This window comes from Anas acuta, chromosome 1 (assembly GCF_963932015.1).
Source record: "Anas acuta chromosome 1, bAnaAcu1.1, whole genome shotgun sequence".
Taxonomy (NCBI): Eukaryota; Metazoa; Chordata; class Aves; order Anseriformes; family Anatidae; genus Anas; species Anas acuta.
Window position 1 is genome coordinate 161,336,355 of NC_088979.1, and position 19,812 is coordinate 161,356,166.

At 47.0% G+C, this 19,812-nt stretch overlaps 2 protein-coding genes and 1 long non-coding RNA gene across 3 annotated transcripts in view; 1 reads left to right on the forward strand and 2 right to left on the reverse strand.

Moving 5' to 3' along the window:
- The window catches only part of GSG1 (germ cell associated 1), an 88,842-nt gene that overhangs the window by 33,727 nt on the left and 35,303 nt on the right, over window positions 1-19,812 (reverse strand). The window lies entirely within an intron of this gene.
- On the reverse strand, window positions 3,332-5,455 carry LOC137849404 (uncharacterized). Its single transcript, XR_011091871.1, has 2 exons — window positions 4,742-5,455; window positions 3,332-3,663 (listed from the first exon to the last, which is right to left on the reverse strand). It is a non-coding gene; the product is annotated as an uncharacterized lncRNA (long non-coding RNA).
- Window positions 4,334-17,391, forward strand: EMP1 (epithelial membrane protein 1). Its single transcript, XM_068668968.1, has 5 exons — window positions 4,334-4,511; window positions 15,370-15,488; window positions 16,148-16,250; window positions 16,355-16,495; window positions 17,109-17,391. The coding sequence occupies exons 2-5, from the start codon at window positions 15,411-15,413 to the stop codon at window positions 17,270-17,272; spliced, it is 486 nt and encodes a 161-aa protein (XP_068525069.1). The 5' UTR covers window positions 4,334-4,511; window positions 15,370-15,410; the 3' UTR covers window positions 17,273-17,391.

Here is a 19,812-nt window from a genome sequence, read left to right on the forward strand (position 1 = left end):
AATGTGCACGTCAGTACTCCAAGACAGTGTGAGATGCCAGTGTGAGATGCCAATCCATGCACTGCATGGAGGAATCCACCCATCCTCACCCCCCTCTCCAACATGAGAATGAAGTGTATGGCCCGTCTCACATGCGGGGGCAAAACTGAACTCTAATCACCATGAAAAATATGGAAGGAATGCTCTCCTTATCTCATGCCCTTCTTTTTTTATTTATTTTTTAATCCCTGTTAAGAAACATGGACAACTTTAGGGCTTCCCAGATGTGGTAGGTGGGATGCAGGGAATGCATTATGACATTGAACCCATCTGTAATGCTTAACTCCTAGGGGGAACTATAGCAAGTCCTCAGCATTAAAGCTTTCTGCCATACTGCTCAAATGCTACAAACCCAGGGCATTTTGAACACCGTACCTATCACCTGCTTTCAAAAGGTCAGTCAAACTGGCAGCCCTAGCTGATTTAAGAAAAAAAAATTATATGGATTTTTCCATAGGTTTTGTTCTTCAAGCAGTTTACTGAAGAATTTGGGCCAGAAATCAGCCCTGCCACCAAAAAGAGTAAAAATACAAAATCAGCTGAGTACAGGGCAAGTTACATCTGTTCACTGCTGACTGCAATCCATTCTTTTCTTGTACCACTGAGCTTGTAAAGTCATCTTCCCTAAGTGCTGGAAATCTAGCATCCTTAGGGGGACAGGAGCATGACAACAAACATTAGAGAAATGACCAAAACCATAAAGGTGTGAATTCCAATATCTGCTTCCTCAGAGCACAGCAAAGCTATAAATAAGAGAACCATCTCCCTCTCCTCTCCAGTGGATGAATGCTTCCATTTGAAGCCCTGCAGGGTCATGCGTGACAAATGCAGTTTATCACAGGGCTCTGAGATGTATCATATGTCTCTGCAAGTTACTGTATCACATGGATAACCCCAGGATACACACACAAACACATCAGTTACGCCATCACAGAGCAGTATGAAACCTGCTGGTTTCTATTTTTTTAAACCCGCATATAAGCTCAGGCTCAGCCCCACCTTCTCTGTGTCATGACAAGTGGAGAAGTAGCAAACAGCATGGAGCATATCAATTCCACCTGTCCTGCAACCCGCCAGCAGGATGTTGCACAGAGCAAATAACACATCTAAGAGAGAGGAAAGGGGTTAAGTGTTTTCAGATGGAAAGCCATGCTGTTTAGACTGGGGGGACGTAATATGCAATGTGTGTTTGCAGATGGTTATCCAGACAAACTCACTTGCATAGCACATGTATGTCCCATTGAATTCATACTAGAAAGCATCACAGAGAGCATGGGAACTCCGCTACCATGGCCTATTTACCCTGGCACCCCTCTCTAGAAATGATCTCTTCTGGATGCTTCCAGCTGAGCCTGACCATGCCTTCCCCATAGCTAACTCCACACTTCATCTCCTCTTCCTCCATTCCTCCTTTGATCTGGGCTTGTCAAAGTTTAATGTTTGTCTTTCTTATCTAATGTCAGTGCAGATGCTCTTCTCGTTACACCATGGACTACGGGTCATACACAGTAGTGATGTCTGCAGACGTATGGCAAAATAAGCAGACATATAGCAGCTGCAAGCTGTTTGTTTAGGAAGAGCTTCAGCAAAGGCTTGGCATGCATGGGAAAGTTTCACCCTCTCATTGCCCATGGAAATGCCAGTCCAGATTCCCACAGCTTAAGTTCTCATGGCTTTGACCTGACCGCCTCCTATTAGTCGGCATTCAGAAAATCCTGTGAAATGAGTGATGCTTAGGTCAAGGGACACCATGAATTACGGGGTGTGCATCTTAGGCAATTCAACCTTCACATGTTGAACTGGCAGCACGTTTTACACTTTAGATCCCGTGATGAGACTTTTCACGTCACAGTTTCCACTGCAACCTCCCTTATGAAAACCACACACCCTAAAGGAAGAAGTTGCCAGAGGTACACAGAAAGACCAGCCTCTTCTCTAGATGGATGGGTAGGGTTGGCTCTCCCTCACACATACAGAAAGGCTCACTGAGCTAGCGCTTCGTCCACAGACAAACAGCGACGGAAAACAAGACAAATGTCATCAACTTGAAATATTCTCCTGCCTTTACCTATCGGTAGGAATTTCTCTTAATTATACCCTGTCTTCTCCCTCTCCAGAAAGACAGGTGGATGCAAGTATGGAAATATCCCAAAATTGCTGCTGATATGCTCAGTGGAACTTGAGCTGTTCCCTGACCTCATCATACCCCGACATTAGGGGGACCTCCTTACTTGCTTAAACCATCATCTTACCACCATGCAATGTTGCTCCCAAACAGGAGCAGTTATCTGCACCTTTGTTTGCTTGACATTCACTGTTACCCCCCTCACACCTAGCTTGACAGGTGGAGCAACAGGGATGAAGCCAATTGCTGGTAGCATAGCAGTGTTCCTCCAGGGCCACAGTCACAGCATATGTGACCTGTCTGGTTATGTTTCTTTACTCCTCTGGCCAGGCACCAGTTTTTCCAGAAGGAGAGCTAGGAAGAAGCACTCCTGTGGGAAAGCTGCTGCTGACACTGCAGAATGCTGCTACCTCCCTGCAAAGAGCCTGATGCTGGCCATTGCCTGTCACGGCTAGAGAGCAACTTGTACAAAATGAGTTTGCTCTCTCTGGACAAAAACGTTTTGCCAGTCATGGGTCACTTCACACTCAGTTTCTTAGCAGACTCCACCAACCTTGCCCAATGTGTGTTGTAGATGCAGGTGTTTGGGCTGTTGGGTCTCAGGCGAGCACTTCTGCAGCAAGTTACCCTGTGGCTAGTGGGCAGTCACTTGTGAGCAGCTCTGGGGAAAAGAGCAAACCCATCACCATCAAACTCTGGTAAGTGGACCAGAAGGGCTGCTTTAGGACCACCTGGTCCAGAATTTTGTGTGGAGCTTAGCATCCCTCACTCCAATAAACTCTGATGGGAGAACAGGAAGGGGAAAATGGACAGTGCAGCTCAATGCAAATGCCAGCTCCTTCTGCAGGGTAAGTGAATGTATTTTGCTTTCTCTGGATATCATATTTATATATATCACCAAAAAACAAGCAAACAAACAAACAAAATACTTACTCTAATCCATATGTAATAAACATAGTTAGGCTTATTACATCCTTGGGGAACAAAATTCTGTCTTTATTTTCCTTCAGTGGCAAATTTCCCATGGAACTGTCTGGGCATAAAGTCTTTGCCCACCATCTGTGTCATATTTGTTGCTGTTTCATCCACAGATCTGTTTTTAAGTTGGTTGCTACGGTCTAAAATTAGACTGGGACAAGACATATCAATAACACTAGAAAGAAGGAATAATTGAAATATAGCAAAGTTTTTTTAATCTGTGTTGTCTTCAAAGAATACCAGCTTTCTTTTTTTGCATAGAAGCAATGCAGTGTCATCCTCACTAAAGAGATAAAAACTTTTGCCAGTTATTTTATCAGTATCTGCTCATCCTTTTCTGTGCCTCTGCAAAGGAAGGTTTGGTTTCTTACAGTAGCAGATCACCAACTCTATCACAGTATGGATCACATCTTAACCGAGATGCTGTCTCACAAACTTCTTCCTCCTTCTCCAGCATGTTGAGCACATCCCCATTCAGTGTTGCCTGTAGCATCCACAAGACAGCTACCTCACTCAATTCTCTGCAAATGTAAAGAATCTATTTTTAGAGGTCTTTAAGTTGACAAGAAATGCTGACCTCAGAAAACTGTGAATCACAAACTCCCTGTTCCATCTTTCCTTCCCATGCTCTCCCTGTGGAAGAAAACCACCACCATCTGGCCAGCTTGCTCCAGAGTCACCACCAGGCCAGAGCTTCATTTTGAGCATCTCTGCTCTTTGGTATGTTCCCAAAAGTCTTGCCCGTGCCCATCCCACAGGTCAGATTTGCATTCCCTCACACTGCCAACCTTGGCAATTTCTCTCTGTGCAGAAGAGGGCTGAGGGATGTGGTGACTCACCCAGCTTCACTACGTCCCATGCCAACCGGCTGTTTGCTTGTTTGAGGGAATTGTATTGTTGAAGTCTCGTTGCCACATTTGTAACTACACAATATTTTTTATGACAACCAGAAGTTCAGTTTTATAAACAGATGCTGTTGTGGGCCTCTATTACTCAGCTGGATCAGCGTCAGTCTTTTTTTTCCAGGCTGCGGTCTCTGTGCTGAGCTCTGAGTCAGACACAACCCTACACAGATTTCTTTGAATCGCTGGTTTCCTCCCAGTGACTCTTGACACCTTGCCAACAAAGCAGGGCGTAGCTTATGAAACTTTTTTTTTTTTTTTTTTTCTCCCTCGCTTTAAAGGCAGACTGATTCATAGTAACTCCTTTAAAACAGAGTGGAGAGACACCACCCTTGCGCACCACCGAGGAAACTTAAACCACCAGCAGGTCACTCCCCTTCACTACGGCTCTGCGCTCCGGCACAGCAGCACCGCGGCCCCGCACGCTCCTGCTTCCACAGGTGCCAGCACCAGCCCCAGCCCACACGGTAAGAGCTTCACTCCAAATCCTCAGCGACTTTTCTCACTCACGCGTGCCTGCTCCCCTCGTCCTGCAGCCCAGCTTGCTTTTCTCCCTTGCTCTGCCACTTTGACTTGGCATACGAGCTCACCACGGGATTCTCCTCAACTTTCAGCATTTGCTTTGAAATCCAGCTGTGTTACGGGGTAAAGCAATGCTGCAAGTATATAGCACTGGCTCCGGCAATGTAATTCTTACCTCCAGGGCATGTGCAGCTGGGACACCAGCTCTGAGAGCCCAGGCTGGGCCAGCAGTGACATGGGAGCTGCCACACTCCTTCGGAGCAGCGCTGGCATTGTTTACAAATGTGGGAAAACGCCCGCTCAAAGTTAGGGCTGCTGGTTCAGCACTTTTGGCTCTTGCTCACATTTTTCTGCATGTCTCCGTTCTCTCTCCACTCCGTCAGTATTTTGCCAAGCTCTAATTTAAAACAACAGCCCTTGTTCCAAGTGAAGCTGGAGAGGCTTTGGGGTACTAGGGGGAGCAGCTCTCTCATGCTGTTGGGGATCCCAGCTCCTGAAGCCAGCCCCAGCTGGCAGCTGAAACATTGCAATGGGTAGAAATTCATGCAGCACCCCCTCCTTGGCAGCACAGAACCGGGAGCAGGGAGTGGTGAGAGGCAAAGCGAGGGAGAGCGTGGACTTGATAGGGTGTGGTGGGGGCAGGCACTGATGGGAAGTGTGGGATCGTGGAGACTGGCAGTTTTCCCTACTCACCTGCTTTTCTCTATGCAACCTCTCCCTCTCCCTCCCCGTCTACACCACTTCTCTCACTTCATCAGTCTGCTGTGGTTCGTGTCCTGCGGTCGATTCCCTGAACTATTTTTGAGGTCTGAGAAAGGGAGCGCAGTTTGCTGGCAGCAGGCTTTGGTTCCCGTAGCAGGAACCCAGCCCGCCCCTACAGTTTCATGGGGCTGAAAGAGCCCAAAATGATATTCAGTCCAGCTGAGAATTGCTGGGGCTCAGGTTGGTGCTGTGGACGGTTATTACAGGGATGTCCAAGAAGCTGTGCTGACCATGTCTTGTGGCAGCAGGATGGATTTTGTGACTTCTCGAGGTCCCCTCTTGCTTGCAGCTCGGTCACACAGGGGTGCCTCCTGCCCAAGAAGTAGATACGTTTCAGTGGTCAGGAAGCTGCCTGAGGCAGCTGACAGTCAGTCTGGGTGGAAAGTGTTTGGGGGAGTTGTCATGATTAACAATGAAATCGGTTTGTAAAAAAAATAAATAAGTAAATGCTGTGGCCGCAGAGCAACTTTCACTCAAAGGCTTTGAATTCCTCAAGGCACCTCTGAGAGTAGCGTGGCCCACTTGACATTTCTGGATGGAGTTGGATTCTTTCCTGAGCAAACACAGAGGGAGCAGGGCATGAAGAGCGTGAAAGTATGGAGCTCGTTAGCTATCGTTCCTGTGATAACAGGGGGCTAACTCAGCCGAATGTCTCCATGTCCCCACCCAGCCCACCTCACCCAGCTGCCAAACCTGGGGCCTGTGTGCAGAGGGAGCATGGGCTGGAAGGCAGCTTGCTTCTACCCGCCCCACTGGGGAGCAGCATCCAAAGGGCTGCAGCTCACTCCCGCTCACACGGCGGTGCCTGGAAGCACGGCCTGGCAGGCTGCTGCTGCTCGCCCACCCGAGGAGCTCCTCGCTGCAGGCTCCTGTGGCCGGCTCTCCCCAGCTATGAGCAATGCCTGACTCGCAGGCCGGGCCCTTTGTCTCGTGAGAGAGCTGGGCATCTCCGCAGGGCACAGGCTGTCCCAAGGCAGATGTACGAGAGAGGTGGAGCCGAGCCGCACCCAAGAACACGCTAGCGGACGGGGAATTTGGGATCCCGCCGGGAGACACCCAGCTCTGGGGTGGGTGCCATGGGGCTGCTGGTGCTGCCCGCTGCCCTGCTGGGGACAGGGGCTTGGAGAACCGGCCCTGCTGGCCTAGCTGCTAGTCTTTGGGTTTTGTGGTGTGTGAGCAATGTGAGTGCACACGGGAATTGCTGCTGGGTGCCCTGGGGTGGAGCGGAGGTAGCGTTTTGAAACAGCTCTGGGAGATCTGCTGATAACAGCCGGTGTCTTTTTGGTGAAAGGCCCACCTGGGGGCCTTGCTTACCGTGACAGAGGAGGGGTTTACTGCAGGCATGAATCCATCTCTGTTCATCACCCTCCCTGCTACAGGGCTGGCACATGGGAATGCAGGCTGCTTCCTCAGCTCTGTCCCCACTCTCACAGGGCTCCGCAGCCCCATCAGCCCCAAGCTGAAGATGTAACTCTTCGATCCACAGCACGTTTCTCCTTCCCACTGGCTGCCTGATGGGTGTTCTCTTCACAAAGGGGAAGGGACCTGACTAGTGCCCAGCTGGGGTCTGCCCTCAGACACTCAGGCACCCCACCAGGCAAGAAGTAGCACTGCTAGACCCCCTGTATCTCTCCTCCTCCCATACCCTTTGATAGGCAGATGACAGCACCGCCACAGCACAACACAGGGCAGGCTGCAGGGTATGGTACTCCCAAATTTTTTCCTTCCTGCTGTTCGCATGCAAAGAAAATGATGAAAAGGGACTAAAAGCTGAGCATTCTTCACCTTTCCTTTAAGGCGTGGAGATATAAGAGCCCCTGAGGTGCACCCCCAAAAGGGAGGGTGAGGAAGTAGATTTCCATCTCCCCATCTAAAGATGGATGCTTAATGCAGCACAAGTCTTTTCTGCTGAGGCAAAGCACCACGCACAGAAAAGGAGACTCTTCTCCATGGCCTTGCTGAACTGATAGCTGACCGGTAGCTACAGTGCTGTAACACCAGCCCCGAATGAATGAGCTGAGGCACCAGCCCAAATGTGACTGTACAGATCCTCTGCCAGCGTCAGTCATCCCATAGCATGACAAAGGGTCCAGCAATTCCCCATATAAACAGCCCAGAGAGAAGTCTAAAGTACCTCCTCTTTTACACTGCTTTCTGATATTACTCTTCAGGGAGGGCAGCAAAGCAGTACATCCGGGGGCTGCAATCTGGAGCAGGATTTCTTCAGTCCCCCCGGGAGAGTTTTGGAAAGTACCTCCTGAGTTTGAACAGCTGGTCAATGAACAAAGGAAACCCGGGCCAAATTTACAGCTCTACACATCCTCCTCCTCCTGAACTTTTTGCAGCAGGGCAGAGAGTACATGGAAGCTGTTCTCTGAGTAAGATCAAATGTAGTCCATGCTCTGTCATGGTAGGGAAGGACAACTCTGCTCCTGAACCCACCCTCCCTGAGGGACCGACCATTTCTCCAAGTTCTTATTTAAGATTTAACCCTTTTCCCTCATAAAAATCAATCTGCTCCACAGGCATGGATGGGTATATGCCAACAATGAGCTTCTAGGAACAGATCGTGGACTAGGTCATCCCCAGGCATGCAGAGAAACACAATGGGCTATTGAGCACTGGGTGGCTGAAGGCAGGTGAGCAGTGGCTAATGCTCAAGGCTTAACTCTTGCAACATAGAGGATATCTTTGGATTTGAGGAAATCTGGGGTGAAGGCCTTCACTGCCCTTTTGCCCTCACAGGGCAGAGTCTGCTTAAGGTGGGGAGTTGTGAAAGCAACTGCCAGGACTGGGTCCAGCGTCCACATTCTTCTCATTCCTGATCGACATCTCCCCTACGGGCCCCAACAAGCCCTAGGAAAAGACAGTGAGAGCCATGGGAGAAAGAGGAGTGAGCTGCAAAATGCTCAGAGCGGGGAGCAAGCTGGTCAAGGGGCTGCTGATGACCAGCTCCAGAACTTGGTGCCAACCTGCCTGCTAGCTGGATTCAGCAGTTGCAGTCAGGTCAGTGTGGTGTGCCCCAGCAAGCGGACTTGTGCAGAAAGCCATTTCCGTATGTAACATGAGCTCAAATAATCCTTGTCTTACATGGTTCTGCCAGCTTGTAGTAACTGCAGACGTAAGCAGCCCTCTCAAAGACAGACAGGACATTTTACTTCATGACCACCTTTGTCCCCTTTTCCCCCCAAAGACCACAGCTCAACTCCAGGCTGCACAGCATCCTCTTGCTTGTTCTTTATACTCAGGAGGTGTTCTTTCACTCATCTTCTCTCTCCCCCTCCCCCCCAGCCACCCCGCCCAATATGCACTGGAGGTTGAAAGAAAGACCCATTGAACAATTTTGCAATTTAGTCCTTCACTGTGTTTTCCAAGCTGGGTTATAGGAACAAGGACACCCTGGAGGCAGACTGACCCAAAAGCTCAGACTCTTGAGATGTCTAAGTCACTTTGACCTCAGAGTCTCATAGTCCGTACTGGCACGTTCAGAGGTTTTTCAGTCTTGAGAGAGAGGGACTCTATCTGATGAGGAACCATTTCTTCACTCTCATTAAAAATAAATATTTTATTTTTTTTAAAAAAAGGGACAGTCTTTACCAAACTATCTATGTAAATCAGAGATTTGCAGTTTTAAATTAAAAAATGCAGCCAAAACCACATCCAATGTGGGCTCCACAGACCTTCCACCTCTATCTAAAGGCTATAGCAAGGAAGAAAAGCAGGCACTCCCAAGAGAAAAAGAGAAATGGTATGTGCACTTCTGCTCACACCACGCTGTAACCTGATCTTCCCTGTCAGAGCTGTCAGGTGGTTTCTCCCACATGGGCACTGTCAAACTCGTGCAGGTAAATATGTGCACCTACAAGGAATCCGTGCACGAGCACGCATGCATGCACACACATAGTTCAGCTCTGCTCACAGAGAAACCACAGACACACACTCCCATTCATACGGGGAGCCACACCGAGCTGCACACACACACCCCTATACACACCGTGTCATCTCCCAGACCGTCAGTCCTCCCACAGTTATTTCTTGCATATCTTGGCATCTTGTCTGAGCCCCTTCAAGTCCCAGCAACTCCCAGCCTTTCCCTATATCTAATTCACCCACCCAGGGACCATCCAACGCATCAGGGGCGAGGGTGATTCCCAGAGCACCTCACAAGGTGCGGAGGATCACTTCTGTGCTGCTTCTAGCTTTGAGCTCCTCTACCCCACGCTGTCACACTCTGCCCGCCAGTCCCAGCCCTTCCACGGCGTGTCTAGTGTGAGGAGTGACAGTGTTTTCCTCCCGCATCGGCTGCTGGCTGCCTGCCCAGCCCCGGGCAGCTGTCTCTTCCCCTTCCTACTACCAAGTGAGCTTTGGAGTTTCTGTTGATGTTGTCACATGGCTGAGCGCTCCAGGGTGGTTTCTTCAGGAGAAAATGCCAATTTCTCAGTGTCTGCCCTAGGAGCTCTGACATTTCCCCACTCTCAGATGAATCATGAGCATGAGAGCTGGAAAACCCTAGTGTCTCATTTCTTCTGATTCCCCCTTGCATCTGTCAGCAAGGGGAGGTTCGTTACCAAGGGTACATTCTCGAGGACGTTGTCTGGCCCAACAAGAAGTGATTCACGTGCTGAGGCTTAACCACTCCCTTAGGAAAGCGATTCACCCTGATTCCTTGGAGAATGTACCACCAGGAAATGCTTCCCAAGAACCACGCAAAATCTTTCATTTAATTAAGCTTATATTCAGTTTTAACCCCTGGGGCTGCTCTACTCTTTCCTTTTGTTTGACATTCATCTGCTACTTCTACAGCCTCGCTGTACCCCATGTGGTCACCCCAGACAGACAACACCCATGCACGCATAAAATTTTCTCACTGCCATAAACCAAAGGTCTCTATGTGCCCACACACGCCTCCTGCCCAACCCTTTTCCCACACATGTGAAATCTCTTTCCAGAGGCACCAGCCTACTCATCTACATCTCTATAAAAAGCATCTGACTTGTAAATTGAGTCAGGCCGGTCTGTCAAAACCAGGTTCTCAACAGCTGTGCTGGCGTACAGTGGTTTGTAAAAGCCTGGAGTCAGCAAGGACTCCAGATTCAGCTGGATTTCAAGCAAGAAGCAGAGCAAAGGTTCAAAATAAAAAATACTAATAATAAAAAAAAAAAATCTGCTTGCTCAAAATTGTCATGAACTTTCTAGTATCAGTGCAATGGGTCCAAAGTCACCGTGCCACCAGAATATCACTGAGAACGTCACATCTTTGCAGTCAGCCAAGTGGCCCTGGGCATGATGAGAATTCACGCTCATATCATGCACAGCGACAAGGCGTGTAATCATAGCAGGGCTAACATGAAACCTTGGCCTCAGCTCCGTCAAAGGCAGATCTATGAACTCAGTAGAGTTTTGTTCTATCCTGAGATTTCTCCTACTTGATGGCATCATGGCAGCATTGCTATTTGTAGGCTACCTTTGCTGTGAGGAATGCACCAGTGACAGTTTGTGCCAGTTTCAGACAGCACCAAATACTTTGTCTTTTCTGTCCCATTCTTTCCAATTTTGCCCTCCCTTTCTGAGTGGCCTTGACCCTGACTTAAAGCACCAGTATTCCTGTGTCTATGGCCAAATTCATGTGCTTTCTCTGAATACTGGAAGATATATCCTACCGCCACCATCAGAGACAGTGTACTGGTTGAGAAGGACCACTGATCTGACTTACTTTTGCATTTCTTATATTCTGTGGTGGCAGCCAGAAGAGGCAGAATTTCTTTCATCTCAGTTGCTTTCAATCTATGGAGATTTTTGTTGTGTTCATAAAGGTGTATAATCTTTCCCCAAGATGTTGAAAAATTGAATGTCTTAATCTCAAGGCACTTCAGGAAAAAAAAAAAATAAATAGATTTTTAGGTTGCAAGTCACCACAGTGCTCACAGAAGGTGCAGTTTAGATGTCATGTGCTCTCTGGACTCTGTATGCTCTCCCTTCAGTCAGCATCTCTCACAGTACCTCATCAGTTCATCCTAGGAGAGGAAGTCCCACGCAGAAACTTCAGTTCAGAGAGGAGAAGAGGAATGCAAGTCAGACGACTCCACCCCTCAGGAACATTTCAGATCCAAAATATTTCAGATTTAATTGAGAGTGCTCCCATTTTTCAACCAAACAACCCAATCATTCCTGTGGAAACATCCTGTACATTTCCTCTCAACTCCTTTTCTCTGCAAGAAGCAAAGGACCACTACCTAATCTGGCTTGTCCTCTCAAGTAACCCACTCCCTTTATTTGAGGAACTATAATATGGGAATTATACTTAGTTATATCTCCAAGTGGCACTTTGCATTCCATCCTGATGCTATGCTAAGCTGTAAACTAAGGGCAAGGACTCACTTATCTGGCCTGCCCTCCAGACAGCAGGTTCCAAAACACTTAACTAGACAGAGGGACGTTATAGGTGGCTACATCTTGTTTGCATGGGAAACCTTTGTCTTAGTTTTTAATGGAGTGCTTGACTGCTTGAACTTGAACTGGCGTGCTGCAGATCTATGTGTTGTTTCCTTGTATGTGCACTCCTGCATGAATAGAGAAAAAGTCTCTGTGTAGATATAGTCTGTCGTGCTTATCTGTAGGCATTTTTGTGCTGAAGGCTTCTATGGTGATTTTTATTCATGGTTACTGGTGGTGGGACTTGCTATTTCTCCTCATCTGTCAGCCCAGCCTTCTGTCATCAGTGCAAGATCTTCTCTCTCGACTCACCCATGCAGTTCAGCAGGTGCATGATCTTGGCTCCTTCTTCCCCACCAGAATATCCTACCTCAGTAGCCATTCTACTCTCATATCTCAGCCTTGTTTTCCTTGGCTTAGCTGGAGTCTCTCCTTAAGGAGATGCACCAGCACATTCACTGCAGGATTCACAACCTGTTTGCTTGACTGGTTCTTGAGAATCAGCCCTAAAACTAACAGTGTCCTGAACACTTTTAGGGTTAAATAATTATGGTTTTGAGAGCTTTGGGGTGAGTCAGTGGAAAAAAACGGCAGCTCTATGAAGGTTAAGACTGACTCATAATCCGAGAAGAGCCTAAGGAACTCCAACTCCAACTGCAGTTTAGGAAGGGGAATGTTAGAAAAGGCATTTGCATGCAATTGTGTCCTATTGCTCCAGCAACGTGACCCCACCCTGTAGCGGAGAAAGATGTCTCACACTTAACAAATGGAAAGAGTATCCTGTCAGTCACCAACACTCTGCCAATTTCTCTGCATAATGGGAGGAAAAGTCCATGTCATATAGTCAGAGAGAGATGACTCTATTTCAATCCTGTTCACCCACTGTTCCTTTGGGATTGTTCTCCAGTGTTTTATTTAAAAAGCAGAGAGAGGTAAAGGAAGGGGAAAGTGAATGAATAGAGAGGGAGGCGTGTGCTTTAACTCACAAAGATTCAAAACTAAGCTATGAACATATATCCCGGGGGGGATGCATTTGATAGCATGTATATTCAGGGAGAGGTGCTGATGTTCTCAGGAAGTAGGTACACTGATATCACCTGAACTGACAGTGCTCTAAAGCAGTGCAAAAACCGGGCAGAAAGAGCAAAGGGAATAAAGGATTTGGTTTTCTCCTTTTCTTCTTCCTTTTTTCTTTACATTGAAAAGTAACATTTTCCCTCATTTTCCTTTCTGAATGCAAACAGAAGATGCATTTTAAAGGACTATTGTAGTCCTTTAGGGTGTCACGAAAGTAGGTTTTCAGTCTTTCAAGTACAGGGCTTTTTTGAAGGTCCTCAGAAATAATAAGCAAAAAAAAAAAACAACTCTACTGAACTCATTTTTAAAGAAACATGAAAAAGAACATTCATCTAGGAAAGGAAGAAAGTTTAACCACTGTTTAGCAAAGGCACAGCAGGCAGGTCTGTCATAATTTGGTATATACATAACAGTAAACGATAGTGGCAATAGCATTTGTTACATTCTGTGTATGACCCAAGGTAATCAGAAACAAGGATGACAAGTATTCGAAGGGATGGGAGCATCTGACTTAGATGCTGTGTTCAAGGTACCTGCTGCAGCTATATAACTTAGTTCAGTGATAGCAATAGTTTCACAGCTCATGGTACAGTGGAGGTATCCAGGTCAGTTCCCATCCAGCAATGTGAAACCCCCATTCTTTTTTGCAGTCAAAGAGAAGAAAGGGGGTTATTGCTCAGACAAGATGTGTTGGTAGCCAGTGTATAGTACTGAGAAACCAGCTTCTAGCAATGCTAAACACACACAAATGACCATTACTACAGAGAGGATCTCCTATGGCTGTATTTCTTCCCAGATCATCAAGGAAGGCACTGTGACAAGACAGACCACCACCAGTGTCCAGGCCATCCAGGCAAATCAAGCCCTAGAGCAAGGGGAAGTTTGCTAGGGCAACCTCAAAGCAGACAAGCAAGCCAGGGCTAAATTTTAGAGAGTTCTTCCAACTGAGGGAAACCTCACGGTTGCCAAGTTCTTACTGAGGAGATATGACCAGTCACCAAACCTAATTTATCCTTCTAAAGAATAATCTTTCTTGGGTAGGAGGGCTGCATAACAAAGCTAATCCTGAATTTGGACTAAGTGCCACTGATGGAGAAGCCAGCCTGCCCACTGTAGTTTGTGGAAACTGTATCCCAAGCAGTGCAAGGAATAGCTGCAGGTCTTTAAAGGAATACAATCCCATATACAGCCACAATGAAAGACAGGAGTGGAGAAGGTGGAGTCAGTGAGTAAATAAGGAAAACATTTATAGGACCTTACAAAGCTTTTTGTCACAGTTTGCATGAAAGACATCATGAAATATAATTGTGTTGTTCCTTGACAATGTTACCACACCCTGTACAAATTGTGACAGCATCAAACTTTACTTGAGTCACCTGGACCAAAATAACTTGACAGCCAACATTAATTAAATGCTTGATGCTGCTCTTCAGCAGCACTTCAGTATCATCCCTAGCAAGAGATAGAGCAACACAGCGCTGTGAAACTTTCTAGGAAGCAGTCTTTCAATGGCCACAGAGTGGGCCCAGCACTTTCCTGCCTGATTACTACCAAATTCCTGGAAGGAGAGGAAATATGCTCACTCACTCTGTGTGAATTGCCTGCACTCACTCTCACGGCTGAGATTTATTCCTTGTATTTCACATTTTTAGGGAAAAAGACAGCAGACTTGATAAAGTGTCACGAGAGCTATCTAAAGTACATTTCCCTCCCAAAAGCCTTGTCGTTCCAATGACATGTTCATCAATGATAATGAATCTTACAAAAGTAAAAGCTTGCAGGGTACAGAGGGAGGGGAAAAAAAAAAAAAAAAGAATTTGCATTACAAGAGAATCTTACTGCAGTAATAAAGTGAACTGCATGTGTCAAGTTTTAAAAAGGAAATGGGTACTTTTCTTTTCAAAATTAAGCATCTCCCTCTACTCCAGAACACTTCGGTGGAGTTTCTGTTCCAGTTATTCTCCTTACATAGTGGAGCAGGCCACTGAGTACTGGGAGTCCCCCAGTCCATTCTCTACCATTGCTCAGCACCTGATGTACCCAAGGAACACCCATTCTTCCACTCCGCACCACCTGTCAATGTCCCAGACCAGCTGGAGAAGGCTGTACTGCAAAAGGAAAAGAGATCAGGAAGACAAAATCTTTCCTGACCTCTGTGAATCCTGTGAACAGAAACTCTGCTTCCTGGAGTGTAGGCCTGCAGTATGTCGCTTTTATTTTACATAACCACACACCAGTTTAAGCAACCTATGTATATACCCAGGCTATTTTTAAAATGCTATAAAGCTAACTACCCCTGCTCTACATCTCCTCCCAAACTGGTTCCTTTACCTCCAGGCTTTCTTTAACTGCTTGAGCAACTCCCTTGCAGATTTTGACAAAGGTTTTAGCTATGTTTTTTCGTGACTACATGCTTCCAGAAGGGACTTAAGATCAACCTGCTTTGTCACACGTAAATAACGCTTACAACAATGGTATTCTTTGATTTAGCCCTTCCCTTCATCATCTCCCTCTGCTCTTGTTCTCCTCCAGAGCTCTCTGCATTAGCGACACCACCTAGGAAGGACGCCAAGATGTTGGTGCTACTGGCCGGTATCTTTGTGGTTCACATCGCCACCGTCATCATGCTCTTCGTCTCCACCATTGCCAATGTAAGTAGAGACCACCCTGGAGGAGAGACCTGGGGGCTGCTGCCACATTCTGCAGCGGCAGCCCATCATGCAGGCTAGTGGGTGCTGAGGTCTGTAGATGAAAGACATCTGCTCGCAAGTAAGAGCGCGATGCAGCGAGTTCAGGGCATGCTCAGCAAGCTGTATCGGGGTGGTATGGGGAGGCAGCGTGTGCTTGCCGTGCTCTGTGCTGCATCCCAGAACCGGCAGCACCTGAACGCTCCTCGTGCAAGAGAGAGGAGATCAGCAGCTGATGGCTTTGAAGCGGTGTTTATCATCCCATCTGGCTGGCAGGCTGTTACATAATTACGCGCTCTCCCGTGCCCGTCTGTTTGTATGATAACAGCCCGCTCCCGGGAGCCGCCATCCACACACCTCCTGACATTTCACCCCTTATCACCACCCGCCAAGGCCCGCGGCCACACCACAGCCGGGGGCCCTGGCCCCGCCGCCGCCCTCCATCTTGCGACGCCCCGCGCCGGGCCCCTCAGCCGCGGGGCGAGGCCGCCGCCATTTGCCGCCGCCATTTGCCGCCGTGCCCGGGGCGATGGTGACCCCTGGCGGCTCCGCGGGGCCGGGACTGTCCCCTCCCCTCCCCCGGTACGTCCCCCCCCCAACACAACGGTGTCATCCGATTTCAGGTTTGGATGGTGGGCACCACCGCCACCGGAAAAGGCTCGTGGGGACTCTGGCTAATGTGCAATGGCACCTGCAGGCAGCTGGCAGTCAGCAGCAGCGAGGCGGGTGAGTAACATCTGCCTTTTGGCTGTGGCAGGGATTTGCCAGACTCTGGCGCACAATACCCAGGCAGAGTCCTGACCTCAGATCTGCTCCCTCTGTGTTCACAGCTTCCCTCAAAGCAGCACAAGCCTTTATGATCCTCTCAATCATTTTCTCCGTCATCGCCCTTGTCATGTTCATTGTCCAGCTGTTCACCCTAGAGAAAGGCAAACGTTTCTACATCACTGGAGCCATCATGCTGGTTTGCTGTAAGTATGCACGCCTTGAAATCGCTCTGCATGCTTCCTAGTGCCTCCACAAGCGCAAGCAGCCACATGTGTCTGCCACACATGGCCATCGGGGAAGTTGTCAGCCAGCTAGAAGTTTCCAGCGGACCAATTTTTGATAAAACAAAACATAAGGAAACTGGAGAGTGATATATACATATTTTTAATCTAATTTAGATAATGAAAATATTTCCAGGTTTTCATTAGAAATCCTCAGTAAATTTTGCAAAATACCTTTGGGGAAAAAATATATATATTAAAAAAAAAAAAAAAAGTACTTCAGGGGGCAGGGGAATAAACAGTTAGGCAGCTACTGCTCATAGGATCCAACATATAGTGCCAAACTGTCTGCAGATCTTATTGCTGATTCCCAGTTATCAACAGTTTATTCCACATGGCACCCAATAAGCAAGCCCCAAGTCATCATGTCTGCAAGAGAAACCCTCTAGAAATAAGCCTAATGGGCAGCAGCCCCCCTCTTGGATGACACAAGACATGCATAGCAGCCGCAGGGGACAACATGATTTCAGATGTCCTGCAGCAATGCTGGTTTCTGTGCATTTTCCAACTCTCTGTTTTCCCTTCCTTCCCACAGGGTTGTGCATCCTGATTGGAGCCTCCATTTACACAGCTCGGTTCACAGGATTGCGGGCAGGGTTCGTAAATCCTCACCACGGCTACAGCTTCATATTGGCCTGGATCTGCTTTTGCTTCAGTTTCATCATTGGCATCCTCTACCTGGTTCTTAGGAAAAAATAAGGCTGATGGGAGTACTGGGGAGAGGGTTGGCTGCTGGAGACAGGGAAGAATTGCTCTGCTGAGAGAACTGTTGGGCCAATAGGAAAAAAAAAAAAAAAAAAAAAAGAAAAGAAAAGAAACAGCCACCATCATCACTTCTGCCACCACTACAGAATAATACCTAACAAAACCAGAATCCTCAGAAACTCATTCACCAAACAGAGGGAAAAACAGCTCCAACTGATCTCTCACTCCTGGGGCTGCTGCACCAGAAATCTGCAAATGACCCAGACAGCTGTTCCCCCTTTCTGCACAGTTACGCCATACCTTCACAAACATTCAAGCCCAGCAGTGATGACTGAAGAGCACCACAAAAACAAGGGCTACATCTTTTTCCCTGTCTAGAGCCCTTCCCACTTACCTTTCAGTGTGCCTTGTGGGTTGGGCAACGAGGCTTACAACTCCTTTTTTTGTCTATTGAAACAAATGGTATGGGCCTTTTGTTACAGTTTTATATATATATATATATATATATGCACATATAAGAAGGTTAAAGACATTAAATTGAGAAACAACCCAATAGAAATCAGATTAAATTAGTATTAAAAATGCTACATGAACACTGCAGCAATATTTTTTTTTCTGTTCTGTTTCCTATCTGACATTCCCACAGTTGAATCAAATACAGTTAGGAAGGCCAAATATACAGACATGGATGATGGATAGAGAGAGAGAAAAAGAGGAGGGGGGGAAGGTACGTAGGGGTTCCTAATTACAGAGGATGCAGTTGCTCAATGATGCATATGCAGGGAGGGAATCATCTGAGTGTGTGTCTACATTTAAATCTTCTATTTAGCTCTAGAACATAGCAACAACACTGGAACATCACTTTTTCTTTTTTTTTTTTTTAAGTCCTTATCTGTAGGCAGGTGGTTTTGTTTGTTTGTTTGTTTTTCCACATCGTCATCCAGGACATAGTATTAATTGAGAGCCCCAACTTGTGACAAAACTTGTCACAAAAGCAGATGCTACCTAAAAAGTATTCCCTAATGAGAGACTTGGAGAGATGAGACAGGACTTCTGTGTTCTGTTCCTTGCTGCACAATCTTAGGCCAGTCACTTAAACCGGTGCTTTCCATCTGCCTATACCTACCTCCCAGGGTTGCTGAGATATTTTGAGTCCACTCTGTAATACAAGGTCCCCATGTGAAAAGCTGACATGGGTAAGTCAGGCATTGTTACTGCTGCAACCCACACGTTTCTGTCAGTTTGAAGAATCTCAGTTGCAAGCTGAATTTGTAAGGGACAAGAGGTCAAAACTTCCTGTGACTCCATCCATACCTAAAAGGCAGAGTATCTAAAAATGTATAGGTGCAGATTGTGCATGGGCCCTATTTACCTCTCCCCACGCCCTACCTCCAGCCCCCCTTCTGTTACATTTTCTTCTTATGTAGACTTTATCAATTTGGTGGATATATTCTATTACTGTACGTTGCTGTTTCATTAACAAAGGTTATTTCATATATAGTCATTGTAAATACTTTGAAATGCGTATTTTTAACTTTAAGGGTATAAAAATAAAAAATCTGATTCCCTTTATAATAAAGAGTTTTGCTTTGGTGCTTTTTCATTAGTATTTCAGATACTTGTTAACAGGTATTCATTGTACTCAGTGAATCAAAGCTCATTCCTTTAGGAAGACGCAGAACAACCATGTTCTCTTTTTTTTTTTTGTCAATCTAAAAGATCTCCCTTTTTGGAGGGGAGGAGGAAGCAAAACAACTGTTAGAGTTCTTGTTTGAGGCTCTCCACAAGCTCAAGCAGATAGTGTGGGCAGTGGTAACACTCAGTCCTATAGCAGGCTTTGCTTCACATCCAGGAGAGCTGGCAGTGTACTTTCTCACTCTGGCTGAATCTCATATCTGTGTAAACTGGTGCCTAAGGTGCTGCAACATTTATTATGTCTAAGACCAACCCTCAGTACAAGTGATTCCTAAAGCAGTATCACCAAGGTGTTTGTCTGGGCCACTGGACTTGGTAGAGCTCCTTAGCTTTGTCTGATCAAACACAGTAGTGGCTCAAGAGCTTGAACAAAGAGTCCAAAGACCAGGACACAGGCAGGTCTCACCAAACCATGAGCACAATCCTATAAGCTCTGAGGTGAGACCTATCAGGAAACAGCTTGGTAGGATTACTTTTTTTTTTTTTTTTTTTTTTAATCAATCAAGCCACCGTAGGGAAATCTAAAATGCAGGCTAATCAAGGGCAGAACCATGACACGATACCTGTAGAAGGTGAAATTTCATCACAGAACATCATATGCAGATGGGTGTGGGAAGGCTCATGGTGTGCAGTGGGAGGACATTTGTCTTGTCTCAGGAGGTACCAGGAATCTTGCTGTGTCTCATCCTCTTGGCACTCCTAGAAGTGCAGGGTAAGCAAAGACTGGTCGGGCACTGGGGGATGAGGGTCCTCTGGCTACAGGTGGGAAATACAGGGAATGATAGCCAGAGAGCTCTGCAGGAGTGCTTCCACTGCTAGGCTGGTATCTGTGCCCTGTT

Bases quoted from the DNA above. Each gene is read 5' to 3' on its own strand.
- EMP1 (XM_068668968.1), top strand. From the start codon at position 15,411: ATGTTGGTGCTACTGGCCGGTATCTTTGTGGTTCACATCGCCACCGTC. The intron at 16,251-16,354 runs GTGAGTAACATC...CTGTGTTCACAG, and splicing joins AGTCAGCAGCAGCGAGGCGG to CTTCCCTCAAAGCAGCACAA. The intron at 16,496-17,108 runs GTAAGTATGCAC...TCCTTCCCACAG, and splicing joins AGCCATCATGCTGGTTTGCT to GGTTGTGCATCCTGATTGGA.